Source organism: Syngnathus scovelli, chromosome 1 (genome assembly GCF_024217435.2).
Source record: "Syngnathus scovelli strain Florida chromosome 1, RoL_Ssco_1.2, whole genome shotgun sequence".
Lineage (NCBI taxonomy): Eukaryota > Metazoa > Chordata > Actinopteri > Syngnathiformes > Syngnathidae > Syngnathus > Syngnathus scovelli.
In genome coordinates, this window is record NC_090847.1 from 11,759,893 (window position 1) to 11,780,489 (window position 20,597).

Sequence of the window (20,597 nt, forward strand, 5' to 3'; positions counted from 1 at the left end):
TGAGCTGCTGATGAGACTGCAGGTGACCAGCAGCAAGGACACAGCCTCACCTCCCATGGCTGTCACTTTGCGGAAGGGCTCCTTTGATAATCTATATTTAGTGCGAAAATTACATACTGTGGTTGCCGGCATGGATCTGATAATTCTTCTTGTTGTATTACACTAAATGCTAATTGAAATGGTTTCAAGATAACATCAAACAAAACTGCACTCTCGCCTCAAAGGACACATTAGATGCAAAGGGTTACACTCTCAAAAGTAATAGTCACTGCTAGAGAAGTATTCATTTAACAATGTTAATTATTTAGAATCTGTTATGGCGGCTGCCAACTATAATTGTAACAACAAACTTCTAGAATGTTTGATATCTTAGACTTGGCATTGTTTTTTTTTAAATTCTTTTGCCCATAGCTCGCTAATTGACATTGAAGAAGGGTTGTGTTAGAGATTTGCTCACTCCAACTTATTTTGCAAGAACCAAACAGAAGACAAGCAAGTTCTTTTAGACACCTGCAGGTGGAGAGTCCATTCGTCGCTGTCTGAACAGCGATTATCGAATGAAGTCTGAACTCTCCTTCCTGCAAGGGCATATTTATTAGGAGGAACAGAGTGGGGGTGAGAGTGGGCAGGTTTGGTGAACCCCCGGCCTCTGATAAGATCAGAGCAGGGGGTGTTTTACACTATTGTGGGAAACAGACTCTGCATTGTGAGGGCCAGACGTGATTGATTTAATTATTACATTGTGAGGGCCAGACGTGATTGATTTAATCATTGCAGTCTACATTCCAACATAATCATAGGATCAAACTAACCTGAAAACCCTAACAGGTTGCAAAATTGTAGCCTGGCAATAGTTTTTTTGTACCCAATCAAAATTCAATGGCAGTTTGAGAAGCCACACTGCTCTAATCCCTACAAGTATTATTATTATTATCATAAATTAGGCTATCCATGGCAAGTTTCTCAAAACAAACCACACATTTGCAATAACCATTTTTCTAACTGAATTATATTGTGTGCGTGTGCTTCTATCCATCCAGTAGCTGTCCAGTGTGATCCAACTTAGTCATTTCATGTCTTGTTTACTACAGCTCTTGGATAGGTTACGAAGTTGCTCCCAATGAATCATTCTTTTATAAGGCTATTGTTTGTAGCAAGATGCAAAAAAATGGAAAAATAACCGCTATTTCTGGTTTACACCCAAAACGTATCATTTTCTTACTGTTTTTCTTTTAATAGTCTTCTCAGCCCGAGCTTGTGGCAAAAGAGGGATCACAGCCTGTGCAGGCCAAGGTGTCTGCCAATCGCAAATCTGAGCGTGTCAAGTCCAACCAGCCAACCAGAAAGAAGCAACGTGGACAAGCTATCAGACCAACCAAAGTGACTTTTGCTAAAAAAACAGAGCACCAAGTTTCTGAAAAAAAGCGACACCTACCACGGGGTAAGTATATATATATATATATATATATATATATATATATATATATATATATATTTTTTTTTTAAGGAATGAAGCAGTGGGGAATAATCAAACGCTACAACGGTCAGCATTTGGATTTCTAGTAGTCCACCTAGTTCTTCTTAATTCCTTCTCATTCTTTAAAACAATACTGTTTTTCTTTTATAAGAAAGGGAAATAAAAGTCAGCAGCAAAATAGTTGCAAAAGTGTGCATACCCTCTTATAAATGGTTGATGTGTCTGCGTGCAGAATAACCTAATCACATTAAAACTTGTGTTACGTATATGGAAATCACCACCCACCTGCCATCATTTCAAGCCCACACCCCCAATCAATTTCAGCATTGATTTTACTGACATTTTTATGCATTGACATTTTTAGGAATATGACCAACTCCACAAAATTCGACCTTAGTTTTATCAGATCATCTTGCCCTATGTGTTTCCAAGTTTTTTGCAGATTTTTTAAAAACAAGGTTCAATGTTTTTACCATAATTCCAAAAGTTATGTTTGGTTCAACACATTGCTGGTAATTGCCAAAAGAACACAGTGAATCATGGTAGTGGTAAGGCTTTGAAAGAAGGAGCTGTGAACAGTCAGTGATAAGTGTAAAACTTAAGGTTTCTGTTAGAGAGGGAACAAAATGTCAGGAAAAGCCTGCTAAAACATCTGAACTTTATTCAAATGGAGTTAACTAGGGGCACCTTAAATGATGGTAAGTTTATGTTGGCTCCAATTTAACCAGTTAGACTTCTACTTATCTAAATGCTTTTCTGACAAAAAAAACATAATTTTCACAAGATTCACCAATATGTTTTCTTTTGGTTTTCCAGGAACTCCACCCAAACCGCGCTTAGAGACATCACAGAACTCCATTTTGGACTCTCACTGCACCTTGGAAAACTCCAACTCCGGCACCCTCAATCCAAAAAGGAATCCCAAAATCCACATCATTACCCCAGGTTTCAACACTGTGACTTCCACATCCAAACTGCGTCCGGTGCCTCCTCTTATCACCCCGACGAAATTTGCAGCCCGTCTCCAGAAGGTCCAGCAATTGGTGTTGAAACCGGCTGTTATTGTCCTGCCTCCTCAGCATCTTCCCCAGTCACCTCTTCCTCAACTCCCCATGTGGAGGACCCCGGCACCGACGTTACCCTCCTCTCGAGCCTTGGGAAGTTTTCCCAAAGACACGCTGCTCAAACATAAGATGCGGTTTTATGTGTAATATTATAGTTTTCTTCTGAACGGTCATGGCACAATTTCTACAACTATTAATATCTATTGCAAAACCACTCACAAAGTTTGGAAAACTCTAAGCACAAACACTGCTTAGCACTGACTTTGCAATTTTGTAACACACACTTTGAGTGGCCAAAACTCTTTTTGCAGACAACTCACTACTTGGACTCAATTTTCAAATGATAACACATTCCTTGCAAAGTGAGACACATGTTGCTGCTGGTGCTAAACTTTTTTTTTTTTTTTACGCTATTCTGCAACTGGCTGGCCACACTTTCACAGGAGAAAACTGATGGGGTACAAAGGAGGCAAGGTAGAGTTTGATTTATCTGTGGTGTATTATTTTAGTTTATTTTATCTAGATGGGTTGGTCTAGCTTGCATTCACGTGTGAATTGTGCAAGATTTTTTAGCTCAGTTCAATCAAATGATTCTCTCCAATATTTCCAGGACTTTGTTTTCTATTATGTGAACTGAGTTTGCATGAATTACCCTAGTTAATTCCCATTCATATTTTTATGGCATGAATGTACTTATTTTTGTGTGTGTTTGCACCCATTGGCTGGGTCATGCCAGTGTTCGATGTCAAAGCAACTATAATGCACATGTATACAAGAGTCTGCAGTTCATTCCTTTCTTTTGCCAATGTATTTTTATTTTCACAACAGAAAACATTTACACTGTCAATGATGACTAAACCTGAAATGAAATACAGCGTTATTCCTCTCCCGTGGTTGTTGATTTTGTGTAAGTTTGGACTGCATTCGCAGTTTGTGAGTCGAGTGCAGGTGCCTGCGCGTTGGTCTTTTAAAAGCAGTGAGTGAGCTCACACATTTCGCTGTCAGTATGGAAAACCGTTTGAGCATTTCTTCGATGTCCTTGTTATCCAGCTCAAGGTCCGTGTCGTAGGATGTTCTTTATTAATGCTAGATGTTAACTGTTAGAATTGAATGAATCACTACTAGTACCAGTATCACACAGATGACAAGTGTGCAATCTCTGACATCTGAGTGTTGTAAGTACTATTAGTAACATTTTTAAATTCTAGCTACTTATACTACTAGGGATTTAATTAGCTAATCACACTCGTAGATCAATTATGTTACTCGTAAGGCAACATCCTACACTTAATCACATCCGTGTGCTACTAAAGTAACAGAATTTCCAGAAGTGGCAAACTAGCACTACTAGTGACGTCACAATTTTGCACGAGTTAGTGTCTGGTGCTTCATTAGTAGCACACAAATGTCAGGTAGTACACGGTTTTGCCTTTCTAGTAACAAGTATCAAGAAACTTAAGATGAATATAAAATATGTGCTCAAACAGCTCTAAACTAGTTAGACATTTCAGCACAAAAGTAGAACAACTAGGGTATACTAGGAGAACAACTGTTTGCCCACCACATATTTTTGCGCACTAGTATGACAAATTTGACAAACTAGTGGGACAGCTACAGTCAAATCTGAAATCATTCAACCCCCCAGGATATGGCTTGATTGTTGGCCTATCAATGTTGCAAATAGACTAGATAGAGGTACTTGACTGAGGTACTTGAGGGCTTGACTATATGTACACTTCTAAGATAAAACTACAAGTAGACATTTTGGTGCTACTAGTCGTGTCCAGGAAGCTACTAGTGTGTTACCCATGCCTGCAAATTGGGTCTCGTAAAGATACTACAGTAGCGCTGCACAGTAGCTTATGAGTAAGGCTTAAATGCATACCTCTGGTCCAAAAGTGGCAGCAATAATGGAGAAAACATTATTTGGAAGAAAAAGTCATTCAACTTGGTGCTGAATTGTATTACTAGTACTGGTACATGGATATTCACCTATTGGGTACTTGTTCAAACGACTTTGCATAGCTATGTATATTAACGTGCATGTGATTTCTATTAGAGAAGGGAGGTAATGGACATAGAAAGCAAGGGTATTTTACATCCGACCAAATACAGTGGTGCCTAGATAGGAGCTGTTATTTGGATGATCTTTTTTTTTGGGGGGGGATAAGTGCTTGACTGTTTGCCTAGTCCTGTTGCAAATAGACTCGAGAGAGTTACTCTACGTAATTATTCATACCTCTTCAGGCTTGACTGTATGCGGTGGTGATATTACGCTTTTAGCAATGGATATATGAACACAAATAGCGCAGTAACACATGCAGTTAGACAATATGCAAATACTCACAGGCATGTATTCTTTATCCTCTGCGAGAATGAAAACAAATTATTACGACATTCGTGTTGCACTTATAATAGTGAAACAATTCATTTGTGCACGACTGGATGTATTATACAGCCCCCGGTGGCCTATTTGTACACTCCACAATGTTTGAAAAATGATGTATAAGCTTTTTATATTCTGTTTTTATTTTAATTTAATTATACACTTTTGAAGATTTCAATACAACAGTCTTAATTCCCCCTTTTTGAATTAAAATAGTTTTTTTTTGCTGTGTGGAGAATGATGATTTGATAGTTTTGAATAACACGTGTTGTTACAGTTAAACTCGTATCTCAAGGCACCACTGTCAATGAAAAGATCTGCCCTCTCTTGAACTCAGGTATAAATATTTTGTGTGTATGAATAAAGATTCCTGAGGACATAGCAACATTTCGACTGCTAGCAATGTGACATTCTTTATTTTCAACTCAATATATGGAGATTATTTTCAGAGTAATTCCTATAAAACAACATTAAAAATGGGGCGTGGCTGGGAGCCATAGCAAGGAGTTTATTTTTTTTGTGCCTTTGTTCATCCATTAACAGTCACGTGGAGGTGACTTGTGCTGACAGCATCTACTTGATGTGTTTCCACCACTGGTGAATACTCGCATAATAATCGCATCAACATAAAACCATCAAGGTAACATGCATAATCAAAAACTCGCGTCTCTCATCACTCCCTCTTTTGTTCCTGAAATTATACTACTCACCTCTACCTTTCCCATTGTAATTACTTATTCATTACATTCACTTCACACAATCAATGGAAGATTCCTGACCCTATTTCAGCTATTTAAATGGCATTTAGTGGGCAGCTGCAATTGCAGGAAGGTTATGTGGTGACAGACACCAAGAGGCGTAGGTGGCTCCGCCTTTCACTCAAATGCTGATTGAGTGTGAATATAAAATGATTCCATGAATTAGTTCTGAGCGGCATCGTGACAAGAGCACCCCCCCCCCCCCCAAAAGCCAAATAGGTGAGCAAGTCAAAGTTGAACCAACTGTTCCTTTTCATTTAAAAACACTTTTCATCATCTAGCACACTTGACCATCGTTTTCTCATTGTTTTCTCTCTTTTTTTTTTTGGTGTTGACCAGTGTGGTGTTCACTAACATATATGTACATCACTGGTTACCATGGCTGTGAAGGTGTGCATTGTTTGGTTGTGGGGAGGTGCTGTGCTCACTGGTGAGGGTCATTGCTGAGGGAGTTCTGATGGCGGTTTCTTGGCTTTTAGAGTGTCTATGAGAGACTGGACACTGCGCTTCACGCTGGTGCTTACTCGGCGGCTCACAGAGTCGGCGGCGGGTGAGGACGAGCAGCCGGCCCGCTGCGAGGGCGGCCGCGCCACCAGACACTTCTGATACCGCAACTGAAAGAAAAGAAGAGATACTGTATGTAAAGAGCAATAAAATTGTACAAAAAGTACAATGGGCATTTAATAATAAATATGGATTGTAAAGTATAAAAAGTCTTTATGAGAATTTGTCAGTGATTTATAGAATAAAGAGTCACCCTTATCTATTTATAGTATGAAAAAAATCAAATAATTTGTCAAGGTTTCCTTATTCATAAATGGTGGCAATAAATCACACTATCCAGGAAAATAAAATATATAACTAAATTTCAAAAATTGTTGACTGGAATTGGTTAAGTGAATTCACAATTGTATTGTTAGTTCAACAAAAAAAATTAGTTGACCAAATATTAACAGATTTCAATGAAGAAGCAATTCGGAAGATAAATGAATGAATACGTATGCATACACAATACTGTCAATGTTTCTGCTTTGTATACATTTTTTGGTTCTTTAAATTGGTTAATGGTTCAAAGACATTAATCAGATTTTTACCACACATGCTGCCTGCACTGCTTCAGACACACATCCAGCATTGGGGTCACACCAGAACACATGGCATTGGAAGTGTTGGTTTCCCGTGTCCATGATGAAGGCAAATGTGTGGACGTCCCGCCCGACTCCCATGAAGGATAAGAAACGGACCCGACACTCCACCAATGCCTCTTCTTCCTCCTCCTGAACAAGAAATCATGATGAGAATTCAACTCATCTCTTCTAGATAGCATTGAATCCGGACCTGCCTAACAGTTAACAGAATTACTGCTGAACATAATATTGTATAATCCAAAGCATGCCTTTTCTTTGATAACAGCTAGAGTGGTGTCAGCAATGCTCAGAATGACAGATGTCCAGTCCTCCTTGCCTGTGGAGGACACCAGGCTGTCAATGGCTCCATTTATGATGTCCATACCTGGGGATAGAATACACACAAGGGAGCATGAAGCAGGAGATGACGACAGGAGGAATTTATTGCATATCAGAAGGGGGCTGTTTGATTTTAAGAGCAGGCTCATATGTACCTATGGGTCGATTCACTGACGTCACACCCAGATAGAAGACGTGGAACTTCTGTACCAGCTCAGTCTTTGGCATTGGAAATTCTAAACAGTGGAAAACACACCAAAAAAAAAACACGTTTTTACAAACAACAAATAACTTCTGTGGTCCTGACGATTTAATAATTGTATCAAACTAAAGAAATAAAAAGGCTTGTGGATATTTGCATAATTTTGGGAGCTGCTGGCATGATTAAGGCTGGATGTTTTCTGAGTGGAAGTCCTGCCGGGTTTGCTTGGATGGAGGCTTGCAGGCAGAACAGATTGCGCAAAGATGCCGGTACCGGCATCAGCATCGACATCAGCTCCCAAGGGAGTTCAATTAAGTTTGTTTTGGATTTGTGAAAACATATCACAGTACGGGGTGTTTCTATTCCATTGCATGCAAAGAGCAAAATAAAAGAAACAGCTTTCCCAGATTTTTTTTCTTTTTTGCGCACAGTCACTTCTTATAAACAGGTTCACGCATTGCCGTTCATCATAATGAGCTTTGGCCGATTTATTTGGCCGGTATTTTAAGTGGTGGATTCCAGTAGAAATTCATCATAAGCTCACCTGGGTGATGGCTATGGACGGACTACGGCAAATCTGTCTGGGTTAATGTGTTCTACCTGGATTCACCTCATCAGAGTGCACTCACACAGACATTTCCTCGTATCATTTCCATTGGCACTTTCAGGAAACCATTATCGTTTTTTCTTTACACTTGAATGCACATTGAGGGCAAACAGAGGATAGAGATTTTTTTTCCTAATATCAGTGGCAGTCCCACCTAAGCCACCTTTGCCGAGATCTACTGCACAAGAACATTGATAGAGAACCATCCATCAAATTTCTATACCGCTTATTCAGTGCCGGGTCAGAGAGATCTGGGGCCTGTCCCACCTGTTATTGGGCGAAAGACAGCGTGCACCCTGGAATGGTCACCAGTCAATCACAAGGCTCACATAGCAAAAGACAACAGTTCACACTGGTGATACTCAATTCTGGTGGATGAACCACCATCAAGAATTTGGGATGGAGAACCACTAGAGCAGTGTTGCCCAACCGTTTTTGATCCACGGCACACCTTTTCATTGGAAAAAATCTCAAGGCACACCACCAACAAAATCTGGTGTTACACCAGTTTCTATATTAAAATTATATTACAACGAAAGACGGTGTGAAAGTGCTAAATAAATAAAGTCATATTCCTATATGTGTGGAGAGAGTGGAAGAATTTAATAAAAATGAATAATTTAATAAATAAATAAATAAATAAATAAATATTTTAAAATTGTATTTCTTTTTTTAATAAAAGTGACAGTTTTTTAAAAAGATTTTAGACAGTGTAAGGAGTAAACTATTGAAAGTTATTGTGATTAAAATCCAAAAGAATCAACATGACTTCGTTTACTGTTCTAGACTACCTCTATAAATATTGCGACAACAAGGTCACATTTAAAGACGCTCTGCTGTTTTGGCAACAGCTGAGTGGTGATCAGAGTCAAGGTGTCACAATTTGACTGTATATTTTATGTTGGTGAAAATGAACAATCCAGGTTCTCCGTTTGAACCATATGCTGGAATATCCGTCAGTCCACGAACGCACCACGGCGTCACAGCAGCAAACAGAATATGTCCCGATGCACCACAATCAGACCGACACAGCATGCAATCTCAAGATATTAAGAAGAATGCTGTAAGGCAAGACAAGAAACCTAGCATGCGGCCATCAATTGCCTTTTCACATAGGCTTACTACAAAAGGATAAAAGTGTTTGTGTGTGTGTGCTTGGAAGTGTGTTCATATGAGTGTGCACACCTTGTAGGGGCACATCAGAGCCAGTCTGGGAGGAGCTGCCAGCTGCAGCCTTGGCACTTTTCCTTTCAGCCATAATCTAGACAATAGAGAGGGGTAAAAGAAAAAACGGAATTATAGGTGAGAGGAGCAAAACAAAACACAGGCACAACACACAATGAGAGGGAGAAAAAAAACACAGAGGCAATTAGAGAAGACAATAAAATGTGAGACAAATGAGACATTTTGTTTGTTTTTGTGTCACTGTGCCTAAAACAGTTATTGGTTTAAGTGATTTAAGAAAGCAAGTGGGTATATAGTGATGCCTTGATTTAGGAGATTAATTTATATCATGACCACACAATTGAAAATATTCATATCTGAAATAAAAAAACAGCATCATGCAGGAATGCACGTAAAAAACAATATTAACAAATAAACAGAATGTAAAGAACTATAGTTCACGCAACAACAGATCATGCATTCATTACAATTTTTTTCTCCCACAAATATTAAATTAATTCTTGTGAGCATTATCAAATTGTCTATCTATGTGTGTTATCGTACTGTTTGTCCCAATGTCCATGGCTTAAAGGCTTAGAACTACAACATCAATGCAAATCAGCCCATCAATTGCGTTCAGGATTGTGCTTTACTTCCGTCTTGCAAAGTTTTGTTGTGTTTTATCCAACTTTTTTCTAATGATTTTTCTAGTAAACCAAAAATGGAATGGGCAGTAAATACCTTAAGGAAAGCACTCTTTGAAGAATTATTCACTATCTGCCAGTTCTTTGTGCGGTTATGATTGTAAAAACAAATTGCTCACAACAAAACAAAAAAAATATTTCTGTACTTCTGTACTATAAATCTTACTTTAGCTTCATCATTGCCATTTCAGGGTTTTCATTTTGAATATACAATCACATGACCAGTAAATTCAATTGATTCTGTCTGAAGAAGCTCAGTTATTATTCAGCCTTTGATAATTTTTGGATGCTAATTTCAGCAGAGGAATAATGGCAGTGTCATATTCCATCGCTCAATGAATGTTTGTAGAATTCTGAATTTAACTGTGTGAAAAGATGCAATCTGTTTTCCTCCTTCCACTTGGCTGCCCTTCTGCTGCAGTGCTCGCACTCTTTTAAAGTGCATCAGAGTGTGCTGTTTGCATGCCATCACTGCTTTCACTTTGTATGCATGACACCCTCTATTAATTACAAGTGTCGTTAAAAGTGCGTGTGGTCGGTCTGCATCACATCTTGCTGGGGAACGTGTGCAAATAAACATAAAGGACACACACGGCAGAAAGCGGTAAGATAAAAGTCATACAAAACGTTATGCACTATTTTTTATACTTGCACTGTTTTCAACAGGATCATCAAAATCTTGCGCTGATCCCCACACGAGATTACAAACCATAATGGTGGTAGGTAGGTAGGTAGGTAGGTAGGTAGGTAGGTAAGTAAGTAAGTAAGTAAGTAAGTAAGTAAGTAAGTAAGTAAGGAAGGAAGGAAGGAAGGAAGGAAGGAAGGAAGGAAGGAAGGAAGGAAGGAAGGAAGGAAGGAAGGAAATCCGAGGTTGGCATTGGCAGTGTCTGAATTAATTTATTAACATTAGTCATCCATGATACATAGTACAATAATGATATTTGATGATGGTGTTTTTACACTGTTCTGTGCAATACACCTCAAAGGACCCCCCCCCCCCCCCACACACACACACACACAATTTGGTTAATAAGAGCATTCGTGCAATAAATACTACACTTTCGCGTCATCTTCTTAAACTTCTCTGAAGACAGTCTGCAGCCTAACAACATTTCTATGCCTTCTGAACACTCTAAACAGGGTGACCATGCTACGTGCTGATTGAGAAGATCTGTAGTTGCAGAGAATAAGCATCATTTTTGGCCTGAAGACACCACAGTGTGAAAGCTTGGCAGTGTCTGTCAACTGGTAGTGGCACCCACCTTGGAGCAGATTTCGTGAAGACTTGTGGCGATGGCTGCGGCGGGCGTATCACATCGAAACACGTGACACTTGAGCACTCGCGTGTTCTTGTCCCTTGCCACATAGGCAAAGTCCCTGAGGACACATGAACCATGCAAATTATCACATGGCCAAACCATGACATCCTCACTACTGTGAAGTAAAAATGTAATCGGACATCCATTCATCGGACACTTATAAGGTGTGAGGTAATAAAGTAAGTACATTGATTACTTTGATATGAGTGGTTCTCAAATTTTTTACACCAAGTATCAAATCAACAAATACTCTGCAAGTACCACAACATTAAAATACAGTAATGCAGTAGGCCCAAGTGTTCATCAAAAATGAGGCTGGAGTTTAACACTGCAAACGTATTGACTATCATAAGCCTTGAGAACTATTATGCAGTTTGAACACTGTGCTTTAATATGGGGTTATGAAAAAAAAAACCCAACTGATTAAAGTAAAACTGTATTCCACATAAAGGTTTTTGTTACCTGCAGTAATGTTTTAGAACAATTATGAAAGATTGAATTCAAATACACTGGAAATAAAAGTTGAATAGAACTCAACTGTACACAAAAAAATGTGCTGCACATCAAACCTATTTTTCCCATTAAAATGTAAACATAGTACGTAAGCTGTTTCTGAAATGGATGGCGGTATGGATAGACGGAGGGACGCACGCATGTATGAATGGTTGGTACTCAACAAATACACTATACCGGATTAAAAAACATTTGAGCCAATGTGACGTTGTTCACATTGAACATTTACATTCAGGGATTGATTTGCGTAACACTAGAGGGAGCCCGCGCACTCGCCTTGAGAATCAGTGTTCTATTTTAGATAACACTGGCCATTGACTGCTCAAATTGTGACTGAAAATCCAGCAATGACAGTACAGCTTCTAAATGTAGCCCTCTACCCCCAAAAAAATTGCAAGGAAAAAAGTGAAGTGAAAGAATGCTGACTGATGTAATGGAATCCTGGAAAAAAAAAATCTCAGGATCCCAGCTAAGGTAAAAGAAGATATCGTAAAAGGGCCTTTAATGTCTGAAACTCATTTATTAGCCTGCATACGGTTCCATTTATCTTCTTTATGGTGAGAACAAAATGTCCAGAGCGACGTTAACAAGTTACAAAGAACGTGCAACGTTGAGGAAGACGATGAATAAACATCAAATGCAATGCAGGCTAAAGATTTTTTTGTTTGTTTGTTTGAGGAAAAAACTCCTTGGCATTATTGGCTCCTTTAGGAGTTGTTGTTGTTTTCTATATGAGCCATTTCATTTGAACAGCACTATGATGACTGCTGCCTCTCCCTCTAGCCTGCAGGTATTACTTCTTGTAGAGCTGCTTAGGGACATTAATGCATATTGAGATGAAATGCTTCACCTAGAGGGCGTTTAGCTTTGTGCCAATATTTGGATTAATGGCCAATTTATATTCCACTTTTTCTTCACCCTTTGCTTCTTGGATGTGCTCAGCCTACATCTCCCATACCAATTCCTGGAACTGACTGTTAAGATCCCCACTTTAAATCTATTTATCCCATCCTCTTTAATAGGGTGTACAACCCCCTGATCTTCTATCACCTCTTTTTTCTTAAACAACGTCAACAACTTTTTAAAAAACAAAAAACATAATTTGCAAGGTCTGCAGTTTGCATCATGAGTTTAATAAAAAAAAAAAAAGATGGCGCTACAGTTCTTTTCACTAGGTACAAGTGAAAATTAATTACTAAAACTCACTGTAAACAAGCAACATTTCACAGCTTTTTAAATCAATTTGAGTGTATACAAATCAATTTTGAATTACCCAATCAAGATGTTGATACCAACACTGTAAGGCAGTATAGAACCATATGATTTAACAGACACAAAAATAGTGAGATGGGGCTTAACGCGGAATTTCAAAGAGCTGTATTTTAGAGAACACCTTATTTTGTGTTTCGGAAAAGAATAGGACAGTGCATTTCTTCTACAGAATATGTAGTAATTTGTCTGCACCTAAAAACTCATCTAGGGCCTCAAATACAAAACATCTTCACCGATGACGGGTGTTTTTTGAGTCTGTAATGATGGAGATGTACTGGTAATACCCTACGGTGGCTGTAATTCCTCCGACTCAAGCGAGCTATTTTTGTAAAACCTCATAAATTTAAGGTGTGGGAAGAGGAAACGTTATAATAAATGTGTAATCTTCTGCCATTGCAGCGCCAATGTGCTGCTTGTAAATCCACCTATTTGTGGATCTTTTTTGGGGGGGAAATGGTCTGCCTAGTCACTGATTTTGTGCTCTTTCTGAAACACCCTGAAATGCCACATAATGATTCCAAAGGCTTTGCAATATAAAAGTAGGGTTTTGGGGTCATCAAGTGGTATTTTGGTGTCAAGGAACTATGAGGTGAGGGAAGAAACTTTTAACAGACAGTCCAAAGTGTATACACATTTACCGTATTTTCCGGACTATAAGTCGCTCCGGAGTATAAGTCGCACCAGCCATAAAATGCCCCAAAAAGTGAAAAAAAACATATATAAGTCGCTCCGGAGTATAAGTCGCATTTTGGGGGCAATTTATTCGACAAAATCCCACACCAAAAACAGTCATGAACGAGCAACAACAGGCTAAACGATAGCAACAACAGGCTAAACGATAGGTATGCTAACGTGACAAACACAAACAAAGAGCTGAGAACGGGCCTGACGTAACATATAGAGTGATTAAGGACAACTATTACATGAATAACATGTTTATAAAACCATCAGTGTCACTCCAATTCATTAAATAGCAACAACAGGCTAAACGATAGGTATGCTAACGTGACAAACTCAAACAAAGAGCTGAGAACGGGCCTGACGTAACATATAGAGTGATTAAGGACAACTATTACATGAATAACATGTTTATAAAACCATCGGTGTCACTCCAATTCATTAAATAGCAACAACAGGCTAAACGATAGGTATGCTAACATGACAAACACAAACAAAGAGCTGAGAACGGGCCTGACGTAACATATAGAGTGATTAAGGACAACTATTACATGAATAACATGTTTATAAAACCATCAGTGTCACTCCAATTCATTAAATCCATCGATCGTTCTTTGTCAACAATGGGTGCGCACGGCTGAGGGCGCTTGCGCTTCAAAATATTCCACAGGCTCATATAACGATAGATAAACTATATTTTAAATAACTATAATACAAGCCAATAATATTATCAAACCATCCGTGCACTTTAATTCCATTAAATCCATCGATCAAATTCCTCGTCCTTTGTCAACATCGCCGCGCGTGCGCCCTGACGTCAGCCTCGTCTTTATTCCACAGATCTACTATATAACTATATTGTAGCGTTAACAAAGTACAAGGATAGACGTAGGTTTGGTAAACGGCTCTTTATTAAACAAAACAAACTTCCAAGCGTGTGGCGGCGTGGACTTCCAGACAGACCGGGCGTGCGTAATGGCCATGTCCGAGCCCCACGCACCGTTCGCGGACAGCCACTCGGCCGAGCGTCGGCCCCCGACTCAGTAGAGACCGGGCGTGCGTAAAAGCCATAATAGTTTTTCAAACCTTCTATGTCACTCCAAATCCTTAATTCCTTCAAACTCGTTGTCCTCCGTGTCACTTAGAAATGGTCACCGCTAATGATGGTAGTCCTTGTGTGGGCACGTTTGTATGTAAACAACCGGCGCGCCGCGCTACTGACGTCACTTGAAATAGTAATCCATTGGTACATCACGGTTCTCCAAACTTTCTTTCTGCTGCTCGATTACTGTTTTCAGCTGCATATTTTACAACTTGAAGTTTGTAACCTGCAAAATATGAGTTTCTTTTTGGTGCCATTTTTCTTAAGCCCACCCAGTTGATGAGTCACGGCCAACGGTAAAATTTAGAGCGCCCTCATCCAGTTTCGTCTGAAAATATAATTTTTTTTGGTTGTTTTATCAAAGTCAAAGTCTGCTTTATCGTCGATATATTTTTTTATATACTAAGACACACAAAGAGATTGAAATTACATTTCCACTATCCCTCGGTGAGATAGTACACATATGCATACAAGCATCACAAAAAAAAACCAAGAAGGCACTAACAATGAATAAATAAGAGTATTGAATAAATGATAAATAAACAAATAATAATAAATAATAATAATAAATATAAGAGGAGCAAAAATGGAGCAAGTGTACATACAGCAGACAGTGGACTTGGATATGGTGCTTTAAAGTGTTAATTGCTTTATTTGACGTTTTCTCTATTTTTTATGTTTTGAATATGTTCAAGATAAAGAAATAAAAGCATGTGAAGTGATCAACTATACTAAAAATAACATGGGAAGTGGTCAACTATACTTGTAAGTGATGTCTTAATGATCAAGTAAAAATTTGTGAAAAAAAACATATATAAGTCGCTCCTGAGTATAAGTCGCCCCCCCACCCAAACTATGAAAAAAACCGCGACTTATAGTCCGGAAATTACGGTAGTCATGGTGTGATTTAAGAAAAGCAAAGAGAAAAGTATATTGTCGGTAGGGGAGGGCACATTATTTATATTTTAGGGTATGGGTGTACATAACGCAGGAGAAAAATGACACATTCTCCTCACTAATGCGTGAGAGAAGCTGCAAAACAAATAAGTAGGAGGACTCCTGTCATGATACAAGTCCTGTTTCCAGCCAAGGCTGAAAAACAAGTAAATGCGAAGATGGGCAACTGAATGTCATCGGTAGAAGTTAAATCAATTAGTCCACAAGTCGACCAATTAGTCAAGTCGACGTCCGCATCAATGTTTAACTCTTACAGTCGACTAATAACTTATTTTGAGCATCTCCCAGCGGAAAGGCGATGCAGGCCAAAAGTATGAAAATTAGCTGTTGGTGGAAGATAATTAGCTCGATTAGCTTCAGCTAGTTTAATCACCACTAGTCTTAAGGTATTCACACTAGTGAGATCACAGCGTAAATACAAAAAAAAATCTTTTGTCATTCAAGTCATCTGATACATTTTCCAAACCATCATCTGCACAAATAGAAACTATGCAGCAGTCACAGCCAGTGCTCATCATAAAAAGCTTTGTGTTTATGAGTGCATTACCCAAGCAATGATACTGCTTAATTGTGCTCATACAGGCAGGGTCGATAACACTCCTTGCCTGTGGCCAAAGGAAATAATGTGATGTGGCGTGTGTGAGGTGTGGATGTAGCCAATGGGCCTGGTTTGAGAACGTTTGAGCAGCGGGCCAACGAGGAGAATTAGCCACTTTTCTGCTTCCACTTCAAATGGTTTGTTTATGACCTCACAATAGGCTCTCATGGGGAGAGAAACAAAAGGCATTCCTTTTTCTTGATAGCCCGTGGCCACACTGGCTTGCTGCTAGTTTTTAGACTTTCAATCGTGACACGAGGAATCGCTTCGACAGCTCATCGATGTAGTCGTAGTGCCTAGAGGTATTGTACTTGTAGAAATGATCCGATACTGTACGCAACAATACCGCATAACCAGCCTGACGTATATGTATATGTATATGTATATGTACCTTCCGGGTTGTAGCAGATGGACACAGACCTTTGCCTCATGTTATCATAAGTTGTTATTGTAAATGTGTCGTATTTGAGTGAAACATATGCCATGATTATATATTTATTATATTTATGCCATGCTTATATATTTATATTAAGAAGGTGTGTGTTTTTGAACAGAAATTGATGAAAATAAAACTTTTTCATCACCATCACATAACGTTATGGCATTATCAAGTATCAGTACGGCTGTTTGGTATTGGTGAGTACGCAAATGAATCCCTTATAAAATTGTTTGTCGTAAATAAGATTATGTGGTTCTACAAGCAACCCCTAAAAAAAAATCAAACCAATCTGTTGCCAATCCACGATTGTGGCAAAAATGAAGATACACAGTCACAATTGAGTAAAACAGGAAAAATTAGAATTACCTTTCTCTGGTTCCCAGAAAGCAGAGGGAGATGAAGATGAGAGAATACGCAGCAAGAATGAGAAAGGTAAGAATGAAGGTGGGGTTGCAAATGAGGAAAAAGGGAAGGGAAAACAAGAGCACAGGGAAAGAAGCGACGTTATTACATTCCATCAAAGATCGACATCAGGTGTTGGATTATGTGGATGCGTGTAAACAGTGTTCATTCTCATTCTCATTGTTCTTTGTTTACAAGAACATATCACATCAAAGAAACTGTCGACTTGTTCATTTTGGCTGTCCCACCTTGTCACTCACTATTCCTACCATGCATGTTTTTGGAACATGGGAGGAAACCAGAGTAGCGGGAGGAAACCAGAGTACCTGGAGGAAACCCCCTCCAGGCATGGGGAGACCAAAACTTCAGAATAAGAATTTGAGTCTTGCTGCCTGCTACATTTGGTGGTTGCCATCTCACGCGCACACAAATACATGCGCACACACATGCGTGCATCTTTTGCTCCCAACCTCCACAACCTCTTTAAACACTTGTCTTAATTTAAATCAGAAACTTCACATCATACTGCACAGAAACTCCTTCAACAAAAACAAAACCTTGTCAGATTGTCCTTAATTTACTTAGCACAAAGGACCACCTCTGAATCTCAATGCAAATTATTTCATGTATTTCATAGCCACAGGCAATCACGAGTGCTTTGCATAGAATTGATGACAAAAATGATGACAGGTAGCAAAGAAGACTAAACTTCAAACAAAGCAAGCAAAGAAAACAAACTGAAAGCAAACAAAACAAAACAATGCATGAGATATTTCTGTTGATCCTAAAGAAATGTTGAAATGAGTGTTATATTTGTATTGCGAGAAGTTATGCTTGGAGGAAAAGATTGAATCACTACCCACTGATAAAGTACCTTAAGCATTTGTTGCCGTCAAGTACAACTCTTATTTTGTCAAGCTGCTATTTAGCACTTTTGGGGCGTGCTAACCTAAAAGCTAAGAGCAAACGTAATGCATCTTATTTCAATTCAATCCAAGTCTGTTCTGACGAGCATATATAGTGTTTTCAGCCAAGGATTACTCAGTTTGGTGAGAAGTAACTAGAGTAGCCAGTTTTGGAAGCCTGAGTAAATCACTGTGAAGTTTTGTGACGTTCATACTCACATCCACGCACACTTTATGACCTGATTCCAAGGATTTGGCAAGGCAAGGAAGGCTAAAAAGGAGAAAAAAAGAGGCGTGGGGGGCTAGAAGAGAGGGGTAACACACGCTGGGAGGCACACGACACCCACGTCAACACTCGTCATATTCCGTTGCATATTTTACAGCATCGGCATAAGGGGGAGATGGAAAGGGAGGGGGCCAAGAGGGAGAAGAGACGAATTGTGGGTGGGCGTGAAAGAGCGAGTAAGATAATGTCTTGCTGTTCTCCCCGCACTTGATCGTTTTACATCACACTGCTTTGGAAAGTATGTGCAGGATTGACATAGCATGTGCATGTTCGTGTGTGCAACTTCAGTGAAATGTCACCTCAAGAAACGGCCTCTATTCATGTGTTTGTGTGTGTGGCTGTGTGTTTATGTGTTTGTGTGTAATGGGAGAAGATAAAGAGAGTGTGGGAGAGAGCAGGGATTTGAGTAAGTGATTCCAAAGCTTGCTCACAGTGTAGTTAGAATTGCACTGTGGCCTAATTAGCTCAACAGCATGTGCAGTAACGCAGGATTCGTGCACAGCATACACTCACTGTATGTGCACTTGAACTCATAGTGCGCAGGCAGGTTCTTTAAGGTGGGTCCTTTGAATACTAAAAGTAAGAAATATTCTATCTGACATATACTGTGTGGTGATGCCTATGTTGATAGTTTGGGAACTGAACTATAATGTATAATTGTTTTTCAGACAGAAACCATAAAAAAAAAAAAATATAGCTCTGGTTGCACCTTGGTGCCATGGAAACATACCTAAACGAGTTGAGGAGCTTCAGTGAGACAAAAGTAGTCATTTGATGCTGTCCTGTGTAGGGATGGGAATCGATACGATTTTTACCATTCTGATTGCATTTGTGATTCTGGTTAACGATTTAATTCATTGCATGTTCCCATCCCTAGTCCTGTGCCATCTATAATTCAAACCCTTTTAGGAAGGTCGTCAATGACCTGTGCGGTAGTTGTCAAGATAAATTATCACGTTAGTTACAAATTAGAATATTAAAATACAGTTGCTATCTTGATTTACAAGTAATCCGACTTACTTTTGCATATGAGTCACAAAATAAAACGGAGAATTACACAATTTGTATTTACCACAGAACTTGAAAGTCGACTAGTTTAACACACAATGCAGTATGCTTACAAAACTTGTATTGATATTTAAAACGTTTGAAGCAATGGCCACTTAAATACAAATGGTGCAGAAACACATGTAGACAGACAATATAATACTCACAGGCATGTACGTATGGCATTTAATTTTCTGCACACAAAAATTTTATTACTGCAGCTCACTTAGTTTTGTGGACTGTTTTGTGTATTTATTTTCTGATTATTTTACTGCCTCCTGGTGGCCAAGGTACACATACCAGAAGCACGAGCACAATGTGGCAATGGGCATTGGAGTTTATCATTATCATAATTTAATTAGATTATTACATTTAGGAAGTATAATAATCAAGAGGGATAGTGTACTTATTAAAACATGTCAAACCACATTTATTGGTGTTTTTCTGGGGTGCTCGAATATATTCATGGCATTCCTATTCATTTCAATGGGGAAAGATGATTTGAGGTATGAACGGTTAGACTTAACAAGGGTGGTCACAAAATGAACTGAACTGATCAAATCACTATTAAGTTATCTCCATTCCATGGTGACTTAATTAAAGTGTGCTCTTTAAATAATGTAAAAATAATGTAAAATATTTTGTTGTGAAACAGTTTTAAATGAAAATTACTGTTGCCAAAAGCTGAAGATAATTTAATAACAAGAATGCATGGCTTTAAAGTAGATTTGCCAATTAGATTTTAGTTAACTGAACTTATAATTGCTGTAATGTTTTGCAAATGGGACACAATATCAGGTTTTGACACAGCACTGGAGTGTACCAAAAATGATGTTTCCCAAAGCTCTAGTGTCTTTGTTGGCCACTTGCATCCATATCACTTTTTTTGTGAACCATTTTATCTGTGCTAATGTGAAAGTAAAGAATCTTCTCGAGGCAAAGGCTTTTTGTCTGATTTTGTCATTTCCAATTTTAGATATTTAATCATATCAATTCATTGTGTACATATTAATATACCTTATGAGTCTACTATGGCCACCTTTGGCCAAATGAAACGTATAAAAACTACATTTTCTAAATTGTTTCTATATTTTCTGTGTTCTTTACAAGATTGAATCATATAGTAAAATGGTTTCCTTCTAGGCTAAACACTAGATTTCTAACAAATAAAACCATATATCAAATTTTGGATGAGGGAGCAATTTCTTGTAATTTTAGTTTACAAAAGAGACATTTAATGCCTTACTGAAC

The 20,597-nt window shown here is 38.7% G+C and overlaps 2 protein-coding genes across 6 annotated transcripts in view; one reads left to right on the top strand and one right to left on the bottom strand.

Annotated features, from left to right (window-relative positions):
* LOC125988227 (putative methyltransferase NSUN7) overlaps nucleotides 1-5,140 on the top strand; it is a 31,583-nt gene extending 26,443 nt beyond the window's left edge. Inside the window, exons 12-13 of the mRNA XM_049753137.2 lie at nucleotides 1,240-1,441; nucleotides 2,294-5,140. Of these exons, the coding sequence (XP_049609094.1) occupies nucleotides 1,240-1,441; nucleotides 2,294-2,688 (597 nt within the window). The 3' untranslated portion in view covers nucleotides 2,689-5,140. The remainder of the gene's footprint in view (nucleotides 1-1,239; nucleotides 1,442-2,293) is intronic.
* Nucleotides 5,141-5,314: 174 nt separating this feature from the next.
* Nucleotides 5,315-20,597, bottom strand: part of LOC125987931 (amyloid beta precursor protein binding family B member 2) — a 32,665-nt gene continuing 17,382 nt past the window's right edge. For 3 of the 5 annotated variants that reach the window (XM_049752572.2, XM_049752563.2, XM_049752612.2), the window contains 6 exons: nucleotides 11,091-11,205; nucleotides 9,146-9,221; nucleotides 7,307-7,387; nucleotides 7,082-7,197; nucleotides 6,780-6,962; nucleotides 5,315-6,299 (listed from right to left, as the gene is read on the bottom strand). In XM_049752572.2, coding sequence (XP_049608529.1) covers nucleotides 6,123-6,299; nucleotides 6,780-6,962; nucleotides 7,082-7,197; nucleotides 7,307-7,387; nucleotides 9,146-9,221; nucleotides 11,091-11,205 — 748 coding nt within the window. In that variant the 3' untranslated portion in view covers nucleotides 5,315-6,122. Of the gene's footprint in view, nucleotides 6,300-6,779; nucleotides 6,963-7,081; nucleotides 7,198-7,306; nucleotides 7,388-9,145; nucleotides 9,222-11,090; nucleotides 11,206-17,072; nucleotides 17,853-18,232; nucleotides 20,548-20,597 lie in introns of those variants that run through there. The other 2 variants (XM_049752603.2, XM_049752593.2) reach the window with 2 other exon arrangements.